The 19,609-nt window shown below is 38.7% G+C and overlaps 1 protein-coding gene across 1 annotated transcript in view; it reads left to right on the top strand.

Moving 5' to 3' along the window:
- Positions 1–19,609, top strand: part of DCAF10 (DDB1 and CUL4 associated factor 10) — a 70,862-nt gene that overhangs the window by 26,820 nt on the left and 24,433 nt on the right. The window contains exon 3 of the mRNA XM_025359151.1: positions 18,465–18,662. Coding sequence (XP_025214936.1) covers positions 18,465–18,662 — 198 coding nt within the window. The remainder of the gene's footprint in view (positions 1–18,464; positions 18,663–19,609) is intronic.

Here is a 19,609-nt window from a genome sequence, read left to right as displayed (position 1 = left end):
GATAAACCTGAGAAAAACAAGAAATGGGGAAAGGATTCCCTATTTAATAAATGGTGCTGGGAAAACTGGCTAGCCATAAGTAGAAAGCTGAAACTGGATCCTTTCCTTACTCCTTATACGAAAATTAATTCAAGATGGATTAGAGACTTAAATGTTACACCTAATACCATAAAAACCCGAGAAGAAAACCTAGGTAATACCATTCAGGATATAGGCATGGGCAAAGACTTCATGTCTAAAACACCAAAAGCAATGGCAACAAAAGCCAAAATTGACAAATGGGATCTAATTAAACTAAAGAGCTTCTGCACAGCAAAAGAAACTACCATCAGAGTGAACAGGCAACCTACAGAATGGGAGAAAATTTTTGCAATCTACTCATCAGACAAAGGGCTAATATCCAGAACCTACAAAGAACTCAAACAAATTTGCAAGAAAAAAACAAACAACTCCATCAAAAAGTGGGCAAAGGATATGAACAGACATTTCTCAAAAGAAGACATTCATACAGCCAACAGACACATGAAAAAATGCTCATCATCACTGGCCATCAGAGAAATGCAAATCAAAACCACAATGAGATACTATCTCACACCAATTAGAATGGCAATCATTAAAAAGTCAGGAAACAACAGGTGCTGGAGAGGATCTGGAGAAATAGGAACACTTTTACACTGTTGGTGGGATTGTAAACTAGTTCAACCATTGTGGAAGACAGTGTGGTGACTTCTCAAGGATCTAGAACTAGAAGAACCATATGACCCAGCCATCCCATTACTGGGTATATACCCAAAGGATTATAAATCATGCTGCTATAAAGACACATGCACACGTATGTTTATTGCGGCACTATTCACAATAGCAAAGACTTGGAATCAACCCAAATGTCCATCAGTGACAGACTGGATTAAGAAAATGTGGCACATATACACCGTGGAATACTATGCAGCCATAAAAAAGGATGAGTTTGTGTCCTTTGTAGGGACATGGATGCAGCTGGAAACCATCATTCTCAGCAAACTATCACAAGAACAGAAAACCAAACACCGCATGTTCTCACTCATAGGTGGGAACTGAACAATGAGATCACTTGGACTCGGGAAGGGGAACATCACACACTGGGGCCTATCACGGGGATGGGGGAGGGGGGAGGGATTGCACTGGGAGTTATACCTGATGTAAATGACGAGGTGATGGGTGCTGACGAGTTGATGGGTGCAGCACGCCAACATGGCACAAGTATACATATGTAACAAACCTGCACGTTATGCACATGTACCCTAGAACTTAAAGTATAATAATTTAAAAAAAAAAAAAGAACTTACTCATGTAACGAAACACCACCTGTATTCCAATAACTTATGGAAAACTAAAATTAAAAAAAAATAAAAAAGTCAAGCTGGGCTTGGTGTCTTGCACCTGTAATCCCAGCAGCTTGAGAGACTGAGGCAGGAGGATCACTTAAGCCCAGGAGTTCAAGGCTGCAGTGAGCTATGATTGCACCACTGCTGTCAGCCTAGGTGAGACAGAGCAAGACTCTTATCTTTATAAAAAGAAAGAAAAAGAAGTTATGTAGCTGGTATATAAAAAACTCAATAGATGGGATGAACTTTACCTTTTACACCACTGATAAATTAATTAATGAGTTAGAATATAGCACTAAAAATTCACACAGAACACATAAAAAAAGTTAGAATATGAAAAAGTAGTTGAAAGACAGGATTAATTGAGAGATTACAGTGTATATAGAGTTATAGAAAAATATTGGTAGAAAACTAATTTTTGAAGATAACAATGGCTGAGAATTTTTAGCACTGAAGGGCCTGAGACATCAAATCAAAAGCGAACTTTATAGTGTAAGCAGTTTAAATAAACATAAATCCAATCTAGACAGGTTGTGGTGAAACTGTAGAATACCAAAAATCAAGAGAAGATCTTAGAAGCCACCAAAGTTAGAAGCCAGATTACCCACAGAAGTAAAATAGTTACAGAAACAGGTTTCTCATTAGCAATAGTTGGTATCAGGAGGAAATGGAGTAATATTAATATCTTCAGTATGAAGGCAAAATAATGTTCAATACCATGTTATGTCCAGGGAAATTGTTAATCCAGACTAAAGAATTTTTATTAGGTAAAATGTTAACTATTATTAACATAAAGAAAAGAATTTATGAGATTTTTTTTGGGGGGGGTACATGTAAAACAAAATAAAAACTAAAACTCTAGATTAGCACTATCCAATAAAAATGTAATGCTAGTCACATATGTAATTTTTAATTTTATGGTAGTCACATTAGAAAAGAAAAAAGAGATGAAATTAATTTTTAATAATTTATTTAACCCAGTATGTCCAAAATACTATCATTTCAACATGTAATCAATATAAAAATTATTGAGCTATTTTACTTTCATTTTTTTCATGCTAAGTCTTCAAAATCCAAAATCCAGTTTGTATTTTATACTTACAGCACATCTTTCTTTCTTTTTTTTTTTTTTTTGAGACAGAGTCTCGCTATGTTGCCCAGGCTAGAGTGCAGTGGCATGATCTCGGCTCACTGCAACCTCTGTCTCCTGCACTGAAGCAATTCTCATGTCTCAGCCTCCCGGGTAGCTGGGATTACAGGCATGTGCCACCACACTCAGCTGATTTTTGTATTTTTAGTAGAGAGGGGGTTTCACCACGTTGGCCAGGCTGGTCTCGAATTCCTGACCTCAAATGATACACTTGCCTCAGCCTCCCGAGTAGCTGGGATTACAGGCATGTGCCACCACACTCAGCTAATTTTCGTATTTTTAGTAGAGATGGGGTTTTACCATGTTGACCAGGCTGGTGTTGAACTCATGACCTCAAATGATCCACCTGCCTCAGCCTCCCAAAGTGCTGGGATTATAGGTGTCAGGCACCGCACCCAGTCATTAGAGCACATCTTAATTCAGACTGCTTGCCTATCAAGGACTCAAAAGCAGATGCAGGTAACGGCTACATTACCAAATTGGACAGTGTGGTTCTAGACAGTAACAACAAATAGGTTGTATGCATAGGAGAGTTTTGTTAAGTGGAAAGGTATAATATATTAAGGCCTCTTCATGTTCGAGAGGAAGATAAAAATAGCAAGTAATTCAGACTCTTCTAGAAAACTGTATAATTAAATATATGCGATGAAAAAACTGAAAAGATTTAACTAAAATAATGGAAATACAAACCATTATCGCTCTCAAAGCTGCAGAAGGGCAAAAGAGAATACTGGAAACTTAAATCAGTTCAGTAAAAGACAGGAGAGTTTAAAAAAGTAAAAAAAAATTAACTAAAGAAAAGGGATGATAAATAGAATACAGAAAACGAGAAGTAGAAAAAGTTTCAAATATATGAGTAATTCAAAGTAATATAAATAGATTAATTTTCTTTATTGAGTCAACAATTTGAATAAAAAACCAAATGATTTATCTGTTGATCTATCAATAGATGTTTAGCAATACCAAAAATAAAACCACTGAGAAATGGGAAAAGAAAACAGAGAAATTGTCAATATCAGACAGATGAAAGACCAAGGCCTTTAATAAAGATAAAATGAAACAGTACACATTAATAAAAGGAAAAGTCTACCAAGAAGATAAAATAATTATGAACTTGAATGCATCTTAACTATAGCCTTAAAATACACAAAGCAAAAATATAATTATAAAGAATTAGAAGTCTACAATTATAGTGAGATATTTTAATACAGTTCTGTCCAAAACTGATAAATCAAGCAGATAAAAATTAGGCAGTAGAAGATTTAAAAATATCCTGAACAAATGGCTGTTATTAAAAAGTCAAAAAAAAAAAAAAAAAAAAAAAACAAACACACACACACACAGATGTTGGCGAGCTTATGGAGAAAAAGGAACACTTATACACCATTGGTGAGAGTGTAAATTAGTTCAACCATTGTGGAAAATAAGTGTGTTGGTTCCTCAAAGACCTAAAAACAACTACCATTCGACCCAGCAGTCCCATTACTGGGTATATACCCAAAGGAATAAAGACACATGCATGCATATGTTCATTGCAGCACTATTCATAACAGCAAAGACATGGAATCCACCTAAATGCCCATCAATGGCAAACTGAATAAAGAAAATGTGGTACATATACACCATGGAATACTAAGCAGCTGTAAAAAAGAATGAGATCATGTCCTTTGCAGGAACATGGGTAAAGCTGGAGGCCATTATCTTTAGCAAACTAATGCAGGAACAGAAAACCAAATACTGCATGTTCTTACTTAGAAGTAGGAGCTAGATGATGAGAAAACATGGACACATAGAGGGGAACAACAGACACTGGGGCCTTCCAGAGAGTGGAGGGTGGGAGGAGGGAGAGGATCAGGTAAAATAACTAATGAGTACTATAGGCTTAATACCTGAGTGACAAAATAATCTGTACAGCAAACCTCTATGACACAAGTTTAGCTATATAACAAACCTACACATGTACCCCTGAACTTAAAAATTTTAAAAAGTGGCTGGGCACAGTGGCTCATGCCTATAATCCTAGCACTTTGGGAGGCAGAGGCAGGTGGATCACCTGAAGTCAGGAGTTTGAGACCAGCCTGGCCAACATAGTGAAACCCCATGTCTACAAAAATACAAAAAAAAAAAAAAAAAAAAAGCCGGACTTGGTGGTGAGTGCCTGTAGTCCCAGCTACCCGGAGGCTGAGGCAGGAAAATCGCTGGAACCCAGAAGGTGGCGGCTATAGTGAGCTGAGATCGTGTCACTGCACACCAGCCTGAGTGACAGAGCAAGACTTCGTCTTAAAAAAAAGAAAAAGAAAAAAGTTTTAAAAAGTGGAATATTTCTTAAAAAAAAAAAAAAAGGCAATATGAACAGAGTTAATGCATAGCTGAACAAATGAGAAAAGGTATTTCAATGTTAAAAGCTGACAAGAGACTAATACCCAGAATATACAAGGGATTCCTGCAAATAAAAGTCAGGAGGGCAACCCCAGTAGAAAAATGGGCAAAGGATATGGACGAACAATTGATAAAAAGGAAACCCCTACAGCTATTATGCATATAAAGAGAAGCTTAAAGTTATTAGTAATCACACAAATGAGAATTAGAACAAAATGCCACTTTACATCTACTGGACTGCAAAAATTTAAAAGCTGGATAAGCCAAATGTTGGCATGGATGGGTTCTGTATCATGATGGCTGATGGGGTGTGGATGCTATCTCCTTTCTGGAAGGATCTGGGGCTACTAACGCTATGACCCAGCAGTTATGCTACTGAATATACAGTCCAGAGACACTCTCACAGGATCCACAAGAGCCCACAGGTTTGAGGTTGTTTGGTGTGGTGTATGTATGTGGGAGAGCACTGGAGCCAGCTGAGTGTCCACCATCAATGAGAGAATGCACAGGTGAAATGTGGCACATGATGCCAGGCAACGGGAACCCAGATTAGATATGCCTGTGCCACATGTATGAGATTTCAGAACCTAGTAGTTTTTTAGAGAGAAGAAATAGTAAGAAGCAGAATATGTAATACACTATCATTATCATTTATGCAAATAAAACATACACCCAAATACCACAATACCTTTTCTTTTTGTAGAGACAGGGTCTTGCTATGTTGCCCAGGCTGGCCTGACACTGCTGACCTCAAGTGATCCTCCCACCTCAGCCTCCCTAAGTGCTGGAATTACAGGCATGAGCCACTGTGCCTGGCCCTCCTCTGAATATGTAACCACAATCCAGCACTCATGCATGTGTGGGACCCAAATTCACACTACTGTATAGTTCAAAATCTCCAGCCAACAATTTTCAATTGGATTCAGGTTGGAAGCGCTGTCATGTACCTGTAAAAGCAAATGTAAGTCTGCCAGGTGCAGTAGCACACACCTGTAGTCCCAGATACTTGGGAGGCCAAGGCTCAGCCCAGGAGTTCATGGCCAGCCTGAGCAAAATAGCAAGACCCCCTCTCAGAAAAAAAGAAAAAAAAAAAAAAGGAAACCAAACAAATTCAAATCTTCTCTGGAGGCAAAAAGTCAGTATCATAAAGAAGTTGATTCTCCCCAAATTATTTATAAATTCAGTGTAGTTTTAGTTAAAATACCAACAGAGTTTTTCATAAAATTTGATTTTAGCCGGGCATGGTGGCTCACGCCTGTAATCCTAGCACTTTGGGAACCCGAGGTGGGCGGATCACGAGGTCAGGAGATCGAGACCATCCTGGCTAAGACGGTGAAACCCCATCTGTACTAAAAATACAAAAAATTAGTCGGGCGTGGTGGCGGCGCCTGTGGTCCCAGCTACTCCAGAGGCTGAGGCAGGAGAATGGCGTGAACCCAGGAGGCGGAGCTTGCAGTGAGCCGAGATCGCGCCACTGCACTCCAGCCTGGGCGACAGAGTGAGACTCCGTCTCAAAAAAAAAAAAAAAAATTGATTTAAAAACTTATATAGAACAGCAAGAGCCAGGCATGGTGGTGCATGCCTATAGTATGTAGTCTTAAAACAGGAGTAGATTAAGTGATAGTGGAGTATCCCAGAAACAGACCTATGTATCTATAAAAATGTTGTATATGATAGCAGGGGCATTATGAATCAGTGTGTGGTGGAAATGGAAAAGAGAGGTTTGGCTATATATATGAAAAAATAGAATAAAATTAGATTTCTACTTCACACCATAAGTGAAAATAACTTCCAGTTATATTAAAGATCTAATTATAAAACCAAACCTTTAAAGTTTTAGGAGAAAGTATAGATTACACTTGTGATCTAAGTGTAAGAAAGGATGTTTTTTAGATACAAAAAGCATAAATCATTAAGGATTGATCAGTTCAACTGCATAAAAATTTTAAACTTCATTGTAACCAAATGCATCATAACAATGTGAGAAGATAGGCTATAATTGGTGGGAGAAGGTACTTTCAATGTACATAACCAGAAAAGTATTAGTATATAAGATAATAATATTTATTATATTTTAGCAAAAGCGGCAGAGAATCACGTAAGATAAACTACAATGAACAGGCCGGGCACGGTGGCTCACGCCTGTAATCCCAGCACTTTGGGAGGCCAAGGTGGGTGGTTCACCTGAGGTTGGGAGTTCGAGATCAGCCTGACCAACATGGAGAAACCCCGTCTCTACTAAAAATACAAAAATTAGCCAGGCATGGTGGCGCATGCCTGTAGTCCCAGCTACTCGGGAGGCTGAGACAGGAGAATCGCTTGAACCCGGGAGGCGGAGGTTACAGTGAGCCGAGGCAGCGCCATTGCACTGCACCCTAGGCAACAAGAGCAAAACTCCATCTCAAAAAAAATAAAAAGTAAAAAACTATAATGAACAATAACTACAGAAAGATGTTCAAGCTTATTTATTATGGATGTGCAAATAAAAATAACAATAAATACCAAGAATTGGCAGAAAAATACTTGGTATTTCTCTTGGCAGCAAAACGTTGAGAAATAGGCACTCTTAGATATTACTGATGAAGTATAAATTTGTAACATTATTTTGAAGGGCAGTTTAGCCATATATGGTAAAGTTGAAGATTAATGTTTTTTTAAATAATTAATGCAGGCTGGGCATGGTGGCTCATACCTGTAATCCAAGCATTTTGGGAGGCTGAGGTGGGAGAATCACTGGAGGGCAGGAGTTCAAGACCAGCCTGGGCAACATAGTGAGACTCCGTCTCTAAAAAAATTTTAAAATTAGCCAGGTGTGGTTGCATGTGCCTATAGTCCCAACTACTTGGAAAGCTTAGGAGGATTGCTTCAGCCCAGGAGTTCGAGGTTTTAGGGAGCCATGATTGCACCACTGCATTCCAGTCTGGGTGACAGAGCAAGACCCTGTCTCTTAAAAAAAGAATAAAGAAGAAGAAGAAAGAAATTAATGCAAATGTGGACATGGAGGTATATAAAGAAGATTCATTAGAGCATTGTTTGTAATAGAAGTTGGAAACAACTGGAATGTCTATCAAGAGGAAATTAATAGATAAATTCTGGTGTATTTATACAATGAAATACTATACATCAGTTAAGATAAATGAACTAAAAGCATCAGCATCTGCTACACATCTCAGAAATTTAAAGTTGAAGTAGAAAAGAAAAAAATGTAGAATGAGCTTTATAGTGTGATACCATTTACATAAAATTTGAAAACATTACAAACATAAGCTTGGTGAGGGCATGTATTTGTTCTGTGCTCTATTCCAGCATCTAGAATTGTGCCTAGCATATGGTGGGTGCTTATTCAACATTTACAGAGAAAAAACTGAATGCAAAACAATACTATAAAGTGTTTGTGGTTATATACATATGAATTCATGGTATTAAAAATTTATATAGAATAACAACAAATTTTGGATAGTGGTTCCCCCTGGGGAGGAAGAGAAGGGAAGGGATTGGGGAGGGATACACAAGGCACTTCAACTGTGTTTGTAACGTCCAAAAATATGTGAAAGATAAAATGTTAAAATTGATAAAGCTGAGTGGTATCCCAGATGTTTGTTACATTTTTCGTAGTTTTCTCTATGTTGCTAATATTTTATAATTTAAAAATTTCTTATCTCAGAAAGATAAGACTTGTGCAAAGTTGTTTGCCTTTACTCAAAATGACCTTTGACTAATCCGCTATTAGAATGTATTCTTTATCAATGTTAGCCTTCATTTGCTGCTGCCAGTGTGCCTGCCATAGCAACTCATACCTACAAATTTGAATCTGCTTCTTCTGATCTGTTGATTAGAGAAATCGATTTTGAAGCTCGTTTAGAAGTATACATAACTTAAGAGTTTTGGCTGGGTGCAGTGGCTCACGCCTATAATCCCAGCATTTTGGGAGGTCGAGGTGGGCAGATTGCCTGAGGTCAGCAGTTCCAGACCAGCCTGGCTAACATGGTGAAACCCAGTCTCTACTAAAAATACAAAAATTAGCCGGGCGTGGTGGCACATGCCTGTAGTCCCAGCTACTCGGGAGGCAGGAGACTTGCTTGAACCCAGGAGGCAGATGTTGCAGTGAGCCGAGATTGCGACACTGCACTCCAGCCTGGGCAGTAGAGCCAGACTCTGTCTCAGGAAAAAAAAAAAAAAAGAGTTTTGAGTGAGAATCTGAAGAGTCTTTGGTGCATGAGCTTAAGTGTGCATTATTTGTTTGTTTATTTATTTATTTATTTATTTTTGAGATGGAGTCTGGCTCAGTCGCTCAGGCTGGAGTGCAGTGGCGCGATCTCGGCTCACTGCAATCTCCACCTCCCGGGTTCATGCCATTCTCCTGCGTCAGCCTCCGGAGTAGCTGGGACTACAAGTGCCCGCCACCACACCCGGCTAATTTTTTGTATTTTTAGTAGAGACGGGGTTTCACCATGTTAGCCAGGATGGTCTCGATCTCCTGACCTCGTGATCCGCCCTCCTTGGCCTTCCAAAGTGCTGGGATTACAGGCGTGAGCCACCGTGCCCGGCCTGCATTATTTATTAATAATACTAACTTCTATTGTTTGAATGCTTTCTATGTGCCAAACCTTCTGTGAAGCACTTTTTATATATTACTTAATCCTTACAGTATCCCTCTGTGAGACAGATATTGTAGCTATTTAAGGAATAAAGAAACTATAACTCAAATAAAGAGATTTGCCCAAGTTCTTAGATATAGTAAGTGGTAGAGCTGGAATTCATACTCAGTTCCATTAGATCACCTCACTGTATTGTTCACAGATATGGGCATGCATTTTCTGGTTTGGTTCTAGATAGTCATTTTGTACATACTTGGTAATATCTTCTAGTTCATTTCTTAGTTTTGTAGTTTGCTTATTATCTTGTAAAATAAAAAAATAAAAACATTGATAGTTATGGAGAATATTTTCTGTTCATATTTTGGGAAAGTAGTGGGAAGAGTCTGTAATTTGAATACTTACACCATTATACAGGCTTACTTCTCATTCCTGAGGGATCTGTATGTGGATTCAGAGCTCATTTAATAATCATTAGCCTGGTCTGGTGGTGGGCGCCTGTAATCCCAGCTACTCGGGAGCCTGATGCAGATAATTGCTTGAACCCGGGAGGCGGAGGTTGCAGTGACCCGAGATCATGCCACTGCACTCCAGCCTGGGCGACAGAGCGAGACTCCATCTCAAAAAAAAGATATAGGTCCCCCCCACATTATGAAGTTGCAGGGAGAAGCCCCGAGGTTATCATAAGAATATTTATTTAGTGATATTACATTTAAAAAAATTAGTACCCATTTAGCTGGGCATGGTGACGGGCACCTGTAATCTCAGCTACTGGGGAGGCTGAGGCAGGAGAATCACTTGAACCCGGGAGGTGGAGATTGCAGTGAGCCGAGATCACGCCATTGCACTCCAGCCTGGGCAACAAGAGCAAAACTCCATATGAAAAAAAATAATAATAATTAGTACCCATTTAGGCTGGGCACAGTAGCTCACGTCTGTAATCCTAGCACTTTGGGAGGCCAAGGTGGGCAGATCACCTAAAGTCAGGAGTTTGAGACCATCCTGGCCAACATGTTGAAAGCCCATCTCTACTAAAAATACAAAAATTAGCAGGGCATGGTGGCAGACACCTGTAATCCCAGCTACTCGGGAGGCTGAGGCAGGAGAATCGCTTGAACCCAGGAGGTGGAGGCTGCAGTGAGCCGAGATCACGCCATTGCATGCCAGCCTGGGCAACAAGAGCGAGACTCCGTCTCAAAAAAAAAAAAAAAAAAAAAAAAAATTAATACCCATTTAAATATATCCCAGGATCTATTTCTCCCTCCCACTGTCTTTGTTGGTTTGCTGCTTATTGTTAAATGTCAAACTATATCATGCAAATGTAGTGCTGCATCAGTGGGAACATGAAATTTCTTATCTTACAAAGGATATAGAATTTTGCAAAACCCTGAAAATTATGTTAGAGAACTGGTCAAGTAATATAAAATCACTGGCAGATAATGATATCATAGAGTTAGAGTAGTGATCAATTAGATAAAAGAAAATGACATCAATTATGACATGATAGAGACCTCAAAGCATTATGTGAATATCTCACAGGACTAAGGAAAAAGGCTCTTGGCAAAATTGATGAGGCCCTTGAATGTTTATATAGAAATGACTCTCTGTTTTGGGTTTTGTTTTGTTTTGTTTTGTTTTGAGACAGGGTCTTGCTCTGTTACCCAGGCTAGGCTGGTGTGCAGTGGCACGATCATGGCTCAGTGCAACTTCCACCTCTGGGGCTCAAGCAGTTCTCCTGCCTCAGCCTCTCAATAGCTGGGACTACAGGCTTGGCTAATCTTTTGTAGAGACAGGGTTTCTCTATGCTGCCGGGGCTGGTCTTGAACTCCTGACCTCAAGCAATCCACCTGGCTCACCCTCCCAGTGTTGGGACTACAGGCATGAGCTGAAATGACCCTCTTTTTGATTATACTACAAATTCAAATATGAAGTAAAGATGTCATATTTTGCTATCATAATTTCATTGGGAAGATTATGTAAAAAATGCCAAACATTTAATTTATTCTTGTTCTGAGAATTTGCATATGCAGATGCTCTTCAACTTCTGATGGGATTATCTCCCAATAAACCCATTGTAAGTTGAAAATATTGGAAGTCAAAATGCATTTAATACCCAGATAAACATCATAAAGTCAAAAAATTGTTAGTTGAACAATTACAAGTCGGGGATCATCTGTAGTTAAATAAACAGGAAAATGTTTATTTTCATGAGTTTTTGTTTAATTTTTTTTAAGATATAGACTCAACAACACTTTCATTTATACAATGAAATGTTGGTACCTGTTTTAATATAATTCACTTTCAGTTTCTTTTATCCTTTACCATATCCTCTGACAATGAAGACCTTGAATTTGTCCAGATATCATCTTACCCATAGCTGTTACAGTCATGTATGTTGGGGTTTGATGGGGACATTTGGAGTTCTGTGATTCAGAGACATAGATTTCAGTGTGTTTGAAGGGTTGTCTCCTATTTATTGGGGTCTGTGGAGTTATAAATATTTTACAATTATTAACTTATTAAGCTAGACTAAGTTTTATTTTGAGAGGCCCACATTATCCAAGGATTTGTCTAACGCTACATTCTCTGCATCTGTTGATTTTGGGATAAAAATTGTTCTGGGTGCTTTAATTTATCTCCTAGTGTACATTCTTAATATTCTACATTTTTTTTTCTCTTTATCAGTGATTTTCCAATACCAAAGTTTTTTTTGTTTGCTTTGCTGCCCAGGCTGGAGTGCAGTGGCACCATCTCTGCTCACTGCAGCCTCCGCCCCGCCAGCTCAAGCGATTCTCCTGCGTCAGCCTCCCGAGTAGCTGATATTACAGGCATGCATCATCACACCTGGCTAGTTTTTGTATTTTTAGTAGAGACGGGTTACATCATGTTGCCCAGTCTAGTCTCAAACTCGAGCTCAGGAGATCCACTCTTGTTGGCCTCCCAAAGTGCTGGAATTACAGGCGTGAGCCACTGTGCCCAGCCATCTTTTTTTAAATTTATATTTTACTAAACAGCAACTTCCAATATCAAAGTTTTAACATGTAATATTTTGAGGTGAAAATGAGCCAATTAAAGTCAAAGTATTAAATTTCTCATTAAACTTATTCATTTCAAAATTATTTGCTTTTATTCCAACTTTATATTTTTCTATACTTTTGGTATTAAAATATCCTTTCATGCAACAATTATCGTTTTTTAAATGACCTTATTAACAAAAATTAAAAAGCTAATCCCCCTTTTTATTTTTTATGAAAGTCCAACAGTCTGGAAATCTAGCCAGTTCAGAGACCTTTCTGAAACTCTCATTCTAATAATCTCTCTTCCTTAAGACTCTCAGACCACTGTGGCCTGCAGCAATATAACCCCATTGGGGTTTTAAATCCATCAGTGCATTAAGTATTTTCTGTAGACTGAATAAAATATCTTTGTTATTTTTTAAAAACTTTTCAAAAGTATGAATATGCTCAATTTATTTTAAAACTTTAACTTTCCAGTAGTCTTTTAGAAAATATTTTTTGCATGTATTTTTCTCAATCATGTAATTTTTTTTTTTTTTTTGAGACAGGGTTTCACTCATGTCGCCCAGGCTGGAGTGCAGTGGTGCTATCTCGACTCACTGCAACCTCTGCCTCCCTGGCTCAAGTGATTCTCTTGCCTCAGCCTCCTGAGCAGATGGGACTATAGGCACATGCCACCACACCTGGCTAATTTTTGTATTTTTCGTAGAGACGAGTTCTCACCACGTTGCTCAGGCTGGTCTCAAAACTCTTGAATTCAAGTGATCAGCTGGCCTCGGCCTCCCAAAGTGCTGGGATTATGGGTGTGAGCCACTGTGCCCAGTCTCAGTCACGTAATTTCTGTCAAGTATGGAAGTCATTTAACTAGTTTTACTTTAGAAAGCATCATCAGGGCTGGGCACAGTGGCTCACACCTGTAATCCTAGCAGTTTGGGAGGTCGAAGGGGCAGATCAGTTGAGGTCAAGAGTTCAAAACCAGCTTGGCCAACATGTTGAAACCCTGTCTCTACTAAAAATGTAAAGAAAATTAGCAGGAACCGGGCGTGGTGGCTCACTCCTGTAATCCCAGCACTTCGGGAGGCTGAGGCAGGCACATCATTTGATGCCAGGAGTTTGAGACCAGCCGGGCCAAAATGGTGAAACTCCGTCTCTACTGAAAATACAAAAATTAGCTGGGCGTGATGGCAGGTGCCTGTAATCTCAGCTACTTGAGAGGCTGAAGCAGAAGAATGGCATGAACCCGGAAGGTGGAGGTTGCAGTGAGCCCAGATCGCGCCACCGCACTCCAGCCTGGGAGACAAGAGTGAGACTCCGCCCCCCAAAAAAAAGATTACCTGGGTGTGGTGGCGGGTGCCTGTAATCTCAGCTACTCAGGAGGCTCAAGCAGGAGAATTGCTTGAACCCAGGAGCTGGAGGTTGCAGTGAGCTGAGATCATGCCATTGCACTCCAGCCTGGGCAACAGCAGCTAAACTCAGTCTCAAAACAACAACAACAACAACAACAACACATTATCAGTAAAGGTAAACCTATAAGGGAAAAATGGACTTGACAATATAAGAATTAAAATTTTGATTAGCTGGGCATGGTGGCGTGTGCCCATAGTCCCAGCTACTCAGGAGACTGAGACAAGGAGGGTTGCTTGAGCCTGGGAGGTCAAGGCTGCGGTGAGCCATAATCATCACTGCACTCCAGCCTGGGCAACAGAGCAAGACCTTGTCTCAAGAAAAAAAAATTAAAATTTTGATATGGTAAGAAAATATAAACCATATAAAAGAAATGTGTGGAAAATATATACAATGCATAGTATTTGAAAAACTGATATATTATCTTTAAAGATTTTTTTTTACAACACAGTAATTAATACTGCAGTTGTAAAATCAGCAAGGAACATGAACAGCAAAGAAATATATCTTTCTAATAAATGTGAAAAAGTTTCAACTTTACTAAAAATAAAAGTTTCAACTTAAAACAAGTGATATTTTTTCCTAGCACTTAGGAGAAAGTTTTTTTAAAGACCTATGTGGCAAGGATTTGGGAAAATGGACACTCTCCTAACTGCTGATGGATCTCTATATTGGTATGTTTTTCTGGAGGACAATTTGGCTATATTAAAAAAAAACTTACATTAAAAAAAATCCCATTTTACTTAGCAATATGTTTTTCTGGGAATATACTTAGAGAAATAAATAGGGATGTGATTAATATTTGGCTGTAAGTATGCTCATCTTAGTGTTTTTTAGTAGTAAAAAATTGTAAGCAATCCAAACACCCAAAAATTGCATATTCATTTTAAAAAGAAGCCGGGCACGGTGGCTCATGCCTGTAATCCCAGCACTTTGGGAGGCTGAGGCAGGCAGATCACCTGAGGTCAGGAATTCGTGACCAGCCTGGCCAACCTGACGAAACCCGTCTCTACTAAAAATACAAAAATTAGCGGGGCGTCGTGGCAGGTTCCTGTAATCCCAGCTACTCTGGAAGCTGAGGCATGAGAATCACTTGAATCCAGGAGGTAGAGGTTGCAGTGAGCACCTGGGGGATAGAGCGTGACTCTTGTCTCCAAAAAAAAAAAAATTTTTTAAAGAAAAAAGATTTCGGTTTCTTCATACAGTGAACACTATTCAGCCATTAAAAATGATTTTGTCAATAAATCTTTAATAACATGGCAATATGTTTTTGAGATAATATTAGGTTTAAAACATAAAAATTAAGGTAAACATCAATAAAGTGGTTATTTTTTGTGATGGATTTTTTTTCATTAAAAATATTTTCAATAGAAATGTTTTTTGTTATTGTTATTTTTAAAATAAGAGATGGGGTTTCGTCATGTTGCCCAGGCTGGTCTCAAACTCCTGAGCTCAAGCGATCCATCCATCTTGGCCTTCCAAAGTGGGATTATAGGCATGAGCAACCACGCCTGGCCAAGAAATGTATTTTTATAATTAAAAAATAGTTACTGGGAATCACCATAGAATAAATCCATAATGTAATCCCTAGTCAACTCTACTTTCCCATACACAGCATTCCTAACACCGCTTCTCAGAGGGCACCATCAGCTCACATGCCTGTGTACCTTTGCTTACCCCCGGCCACTTAGGTAGTTCCTGCTCGTCTTTTATTCAGTTCAAATGATAACATCATGAAGTCCTTCCCAACCACCCTCTTTGCTTATTCCACACAATTATTTTGTGTAATTATGTAGTTGCATTGTCTTTTCTGCTAGGCAGTGAACTCCTCTTTTGTTTATTTTATAAGTATTTGTTGAGTGCGTATGTGTCTGGCACCATGTGTATTGTATACTGCAGATCTAACCATGACCCGAGGCAGACAGGTTCCTTCTGCCTTCAAGGAGTTTATAGTAAAGTTGTTCCTTACAGTATAATTTTTTTTTTTGAGACGGAGTCTCGCTGTGTCTCCCAGGCTGGAGTGCAGTGGCGGGATCTCGGCTCACTGCAATCTCCACCTCCCGGGTTCACGCCATTCTCCCGCCTCAGCCTCCGAGTAGCTGGGACTACAGGCGCCCGCCACCACACCCGGCTAGTTTTTTCTATTTTTAGTAGAGACGGGGTTTCACCATGTTAGCCAGGATGATCTCGATCTCCTGACCTCGTGATCCACCCGCCTCGGTCTCCCAAAGTGCTGAGATTACAGGCTTGAGCCACCGCGCCCGGCCTTTTTTTTTTTTTTTTTTTTTTGAGACGGAGTCTCGCCCTGTTGCCCAGGCAGGAGTGCAGTGGTGCCATCTGGGCTCACTGCAAGCTCTGCCTCCTGGGTTCACGCCATTCTCCTGCCTCAGCCTTCCAGTGGCTGGGATTACAGGTGCTCACCACCACGCCCGGCTAATTTTTTGTATTTTTAGTAGAGACGGGGTTTCACCAACAGTATAACATTAAGTATTATGATAGAAGCTCCCAGAATGCTTTGGGAGCTCAGAGAATTGGTAGGTCTACCAGGCTGGTTAAACAGGAAAGGCTTCCTGGAGGGGATAACAGCTGAATACAGTTATATGCCACATAACAACGTTTCAGTGAGTGACATCATATACAACAGTGGTTCCAGAAGATTATAATGGAGCTGAAAAATTCCTATTGCCTAATACTTACTGTGTTATACTTTTTATTGTTATTTTAGAATGTACTCCTACTTAAAAAAAAAAAAAGTAAACTGTAAAACAGCCTTAGGGAGGTTCTTCAGGAGGTACTCCAGAAGAAGCCATTGTTATCAGGAGATGACAGCTCTGTTCCTGTTATTGCCCAGTGGGGCAAGATGTGGAGGTGGAAGACAGTGATACTGATGATTTTTACCCTGTGTAGGACTAGGCTAATGTGTGTCTTTGTTTTTAACAAAAAAGTTTAAAAAGTAAACATTTTAATAGAAAAAAGTTTATAAAATAAGGATATAAAGAAAGAACATAGTTTTGTACAGTTGTACAATGTGTTTGTGTTTAAGCTGTTATTACAAAAGAGTCAAAAGTTTAAAAAATTAAAAATTCATTAAGTAAAAAATGTTATAGTAATCTAAGGTTAATTTATTACTGAAGAAAAAATTTTAAATTAATTTAGTGTAGCCTAAGTGTACAGTGTTTATAATGTCTACAGTAATGGACAGCAATGCCCTAGGCCTTCACACTGACTCACCCCTCACTCACTGACCCACCCAGAGCAACTCCTGCTCCTGCAAGCTCCGTTCATGGTAAGTGCCCTATACAGGTGTAACATTTTAAATCTTTTATACAGTACTTTTACTGTATTTTTTTCTATCTTTCAATATACAAATACTTACAATTGTGTTACAGTTGCCTACAGTATTTAGTACGGTAACATGCTGTGCACATTTGTAGCCTATGAGTGATAGGCTACATACCATATATACCATATAACCTCAGTGTGTACCATCTAGGTTTGTGTAAGTTCATTCTATGATGTTCACACAACAACAAAATCACCTAAGGACACATTTCTCAGAATGTATTCCATCATTAAGCGACACATGATGGTATTAAAAAGAAAGCAAGAATTAGCCACATCCAGGGGCAGGAGGAAGGTTGTTTCAGGTAGCAGAAACAACCTGTGTAAACGCCTGGTATTTGAAAACCATGATCAATTTTAGGAAAGTCATTATGGTATTTGTGGATATTGAGGTTGATTTCTGACAATTATATGTAAATTTATCTTGGAAGAAGCACCAGAATTCATTTCTTCGGTAAGAGATTAGGGTAACAGCATGTATTACAGAAGGCATCCTAATGTTAAACAAAAATTCAAGTGTGAATAGTAGTTTATTTTTTAAGCATTTGTATTAAATATATTCTCAGTAAGGATTGAGAAGTTAGTGTAAAATAATAAAAAGTCTGAATTATATAGTATTTTAAGTCTTATTTTGTAATCTTGACTGGTCCTAATAAAATGTTGCTAAAAGATTATGTGGGAAATACCTTTGAGTTAAAAGATTTTTAAAAATGGCAATTTTTACATCAATTTTTGTGTGTAAATGTGTTTTAAGTAGAAAAAGATGTTACTTGTAGCAGAGCAAATATTTCTCATGATTTTGATTATGTGTAATGTGTCCCTCTTGGCAATCAAGTCTTCAAAACTTCCTCTATCTCCTATTAAATTCTCTCTCATCATTTTTGTTTCCTATAGAGATTCTGAAGTTCTTTTTTTCCCTTCTGTCACTGTTTTCCAAACACTTACCCCTATTTCCAATTTCAAATAAAAATCAGTAATTTAAAGCAAATGGATCCAATTGCAATGTGACTGTCATTAAATCATAGTATCCTGGCTCTGTGATTATGCAAAGTATACTTTTTATAGTATATCAGAGTCATTGGGTTTATATAGTGAGTGTGTAGTCCTTTTTTTCTTTCTTTCTTGACTAGGTAATATAGTGACTGTTTCTGAAATCAATTTTCCTTCAAAAAGAGACTAAATGAACCAGGGTTTTGTTTTTCTGCTTTTATAGATTTCTTGATAACCGGCTGTTTGCTACCTGCTCTGATGACACTACAATAGCACTATGGGATCTGAGAAAATTGAACACCAAAGTATGCACTTTACATGGTCACACTAGCTGGGTGAAGAACATCGAATATGATACTAATACAAGACTCTTAGTAACATCAGGATTTGATGGAAATGTCATTATTTGGGACACTAACAGGTTTGTGAATAGGAGCCCATGTTAGGATTATGAACAAAAACATTTTTTTAAAGATGGTGAACAAATTCAGTGTTCTGTCCTAGCCTCAAGAAAGAAACTGGCTTTAGGAAAAACAACCAAAAAGTGATGATATCGTTAATTGTACTTACTCATATATTGCAACTGAAAATTTTAGGAGAAAATGATACAGGAAGGAGACCAAGTAGTATAGTTAGTGATGAAAACTGTCTTATAAAAAGAGTTTCCTGAATTTAAGGAAAAATATTTTTGTTATTTCTCCTGCGAAACTAAACTGTTTCTCACTTTTTCTTCCTTCAATTCTACATATATTTATTTTGCAATTTTTGTTCTTTTGTTTTCATGCATTAAAAGAGTAGTTCTCATTTGGAGTGGTACTGATCTCAAAGGGAGTGTTTAGAAATAAAGCGTGGGGCACTTTTGGTTTTCACTACGGGGAAAGACAGCTATCTACTAGCATTTAGTCGGCAAGGACCAGAGTTTCTAAACATCCTGCAGTACACAGGTCAGTGTGCAGAGTGGACTAGTTGTCCCACCTAAAATGCCAGTTATGCCTCTGTTGTGAAGCATTCCAACAAAATGTCTCCTTTTAAAGAAATTGATACAGAGTTGAAGTTTGAAAAATAATTGAAACATGCCTGCTTTGCTAGCCATGGTGAAATGATAATACAGTAAACACACCATGATCATTTCTGTGTGTATTTGTTTTTGTTGTTGTTCTGAGACAGGGTCTCGCATTGTCACCCAGGCTGTAGTGCAGTGGTGCAGTCACAGCTCACTGCAGCCTAGATCTCCTAGGCTTAAGTGATCCTCCTGCCTCAGACTCCTGAGTAGCTTGGACTATAGGCATGTGCACCATGCCCACCTAATTTTTTAATTTTTGTAGAGACGGGGTCTCCCTATGCTGCCCAGGCTGGTCTTGAACTCCT

The sequence above is a fragment of the Theropithecus gelada genome, chromosome 15, assembly GCF_003255815.1.
Source record: "Theropithecus gelada isolate Dixy chromosome 15, Tgel_1.0, whole genome shotgun sequence".
Classification (NCBI taxonomy): domain Eukaryota; kingdom Metazoa; phylum Chordata; class Mammalia; order Primates; family Cercopithecidae; genus Theropithecus; species Theropithecus gelada.
This window is presented reverse-complemented; position numbering and strand designations above follow the sequence as displayed.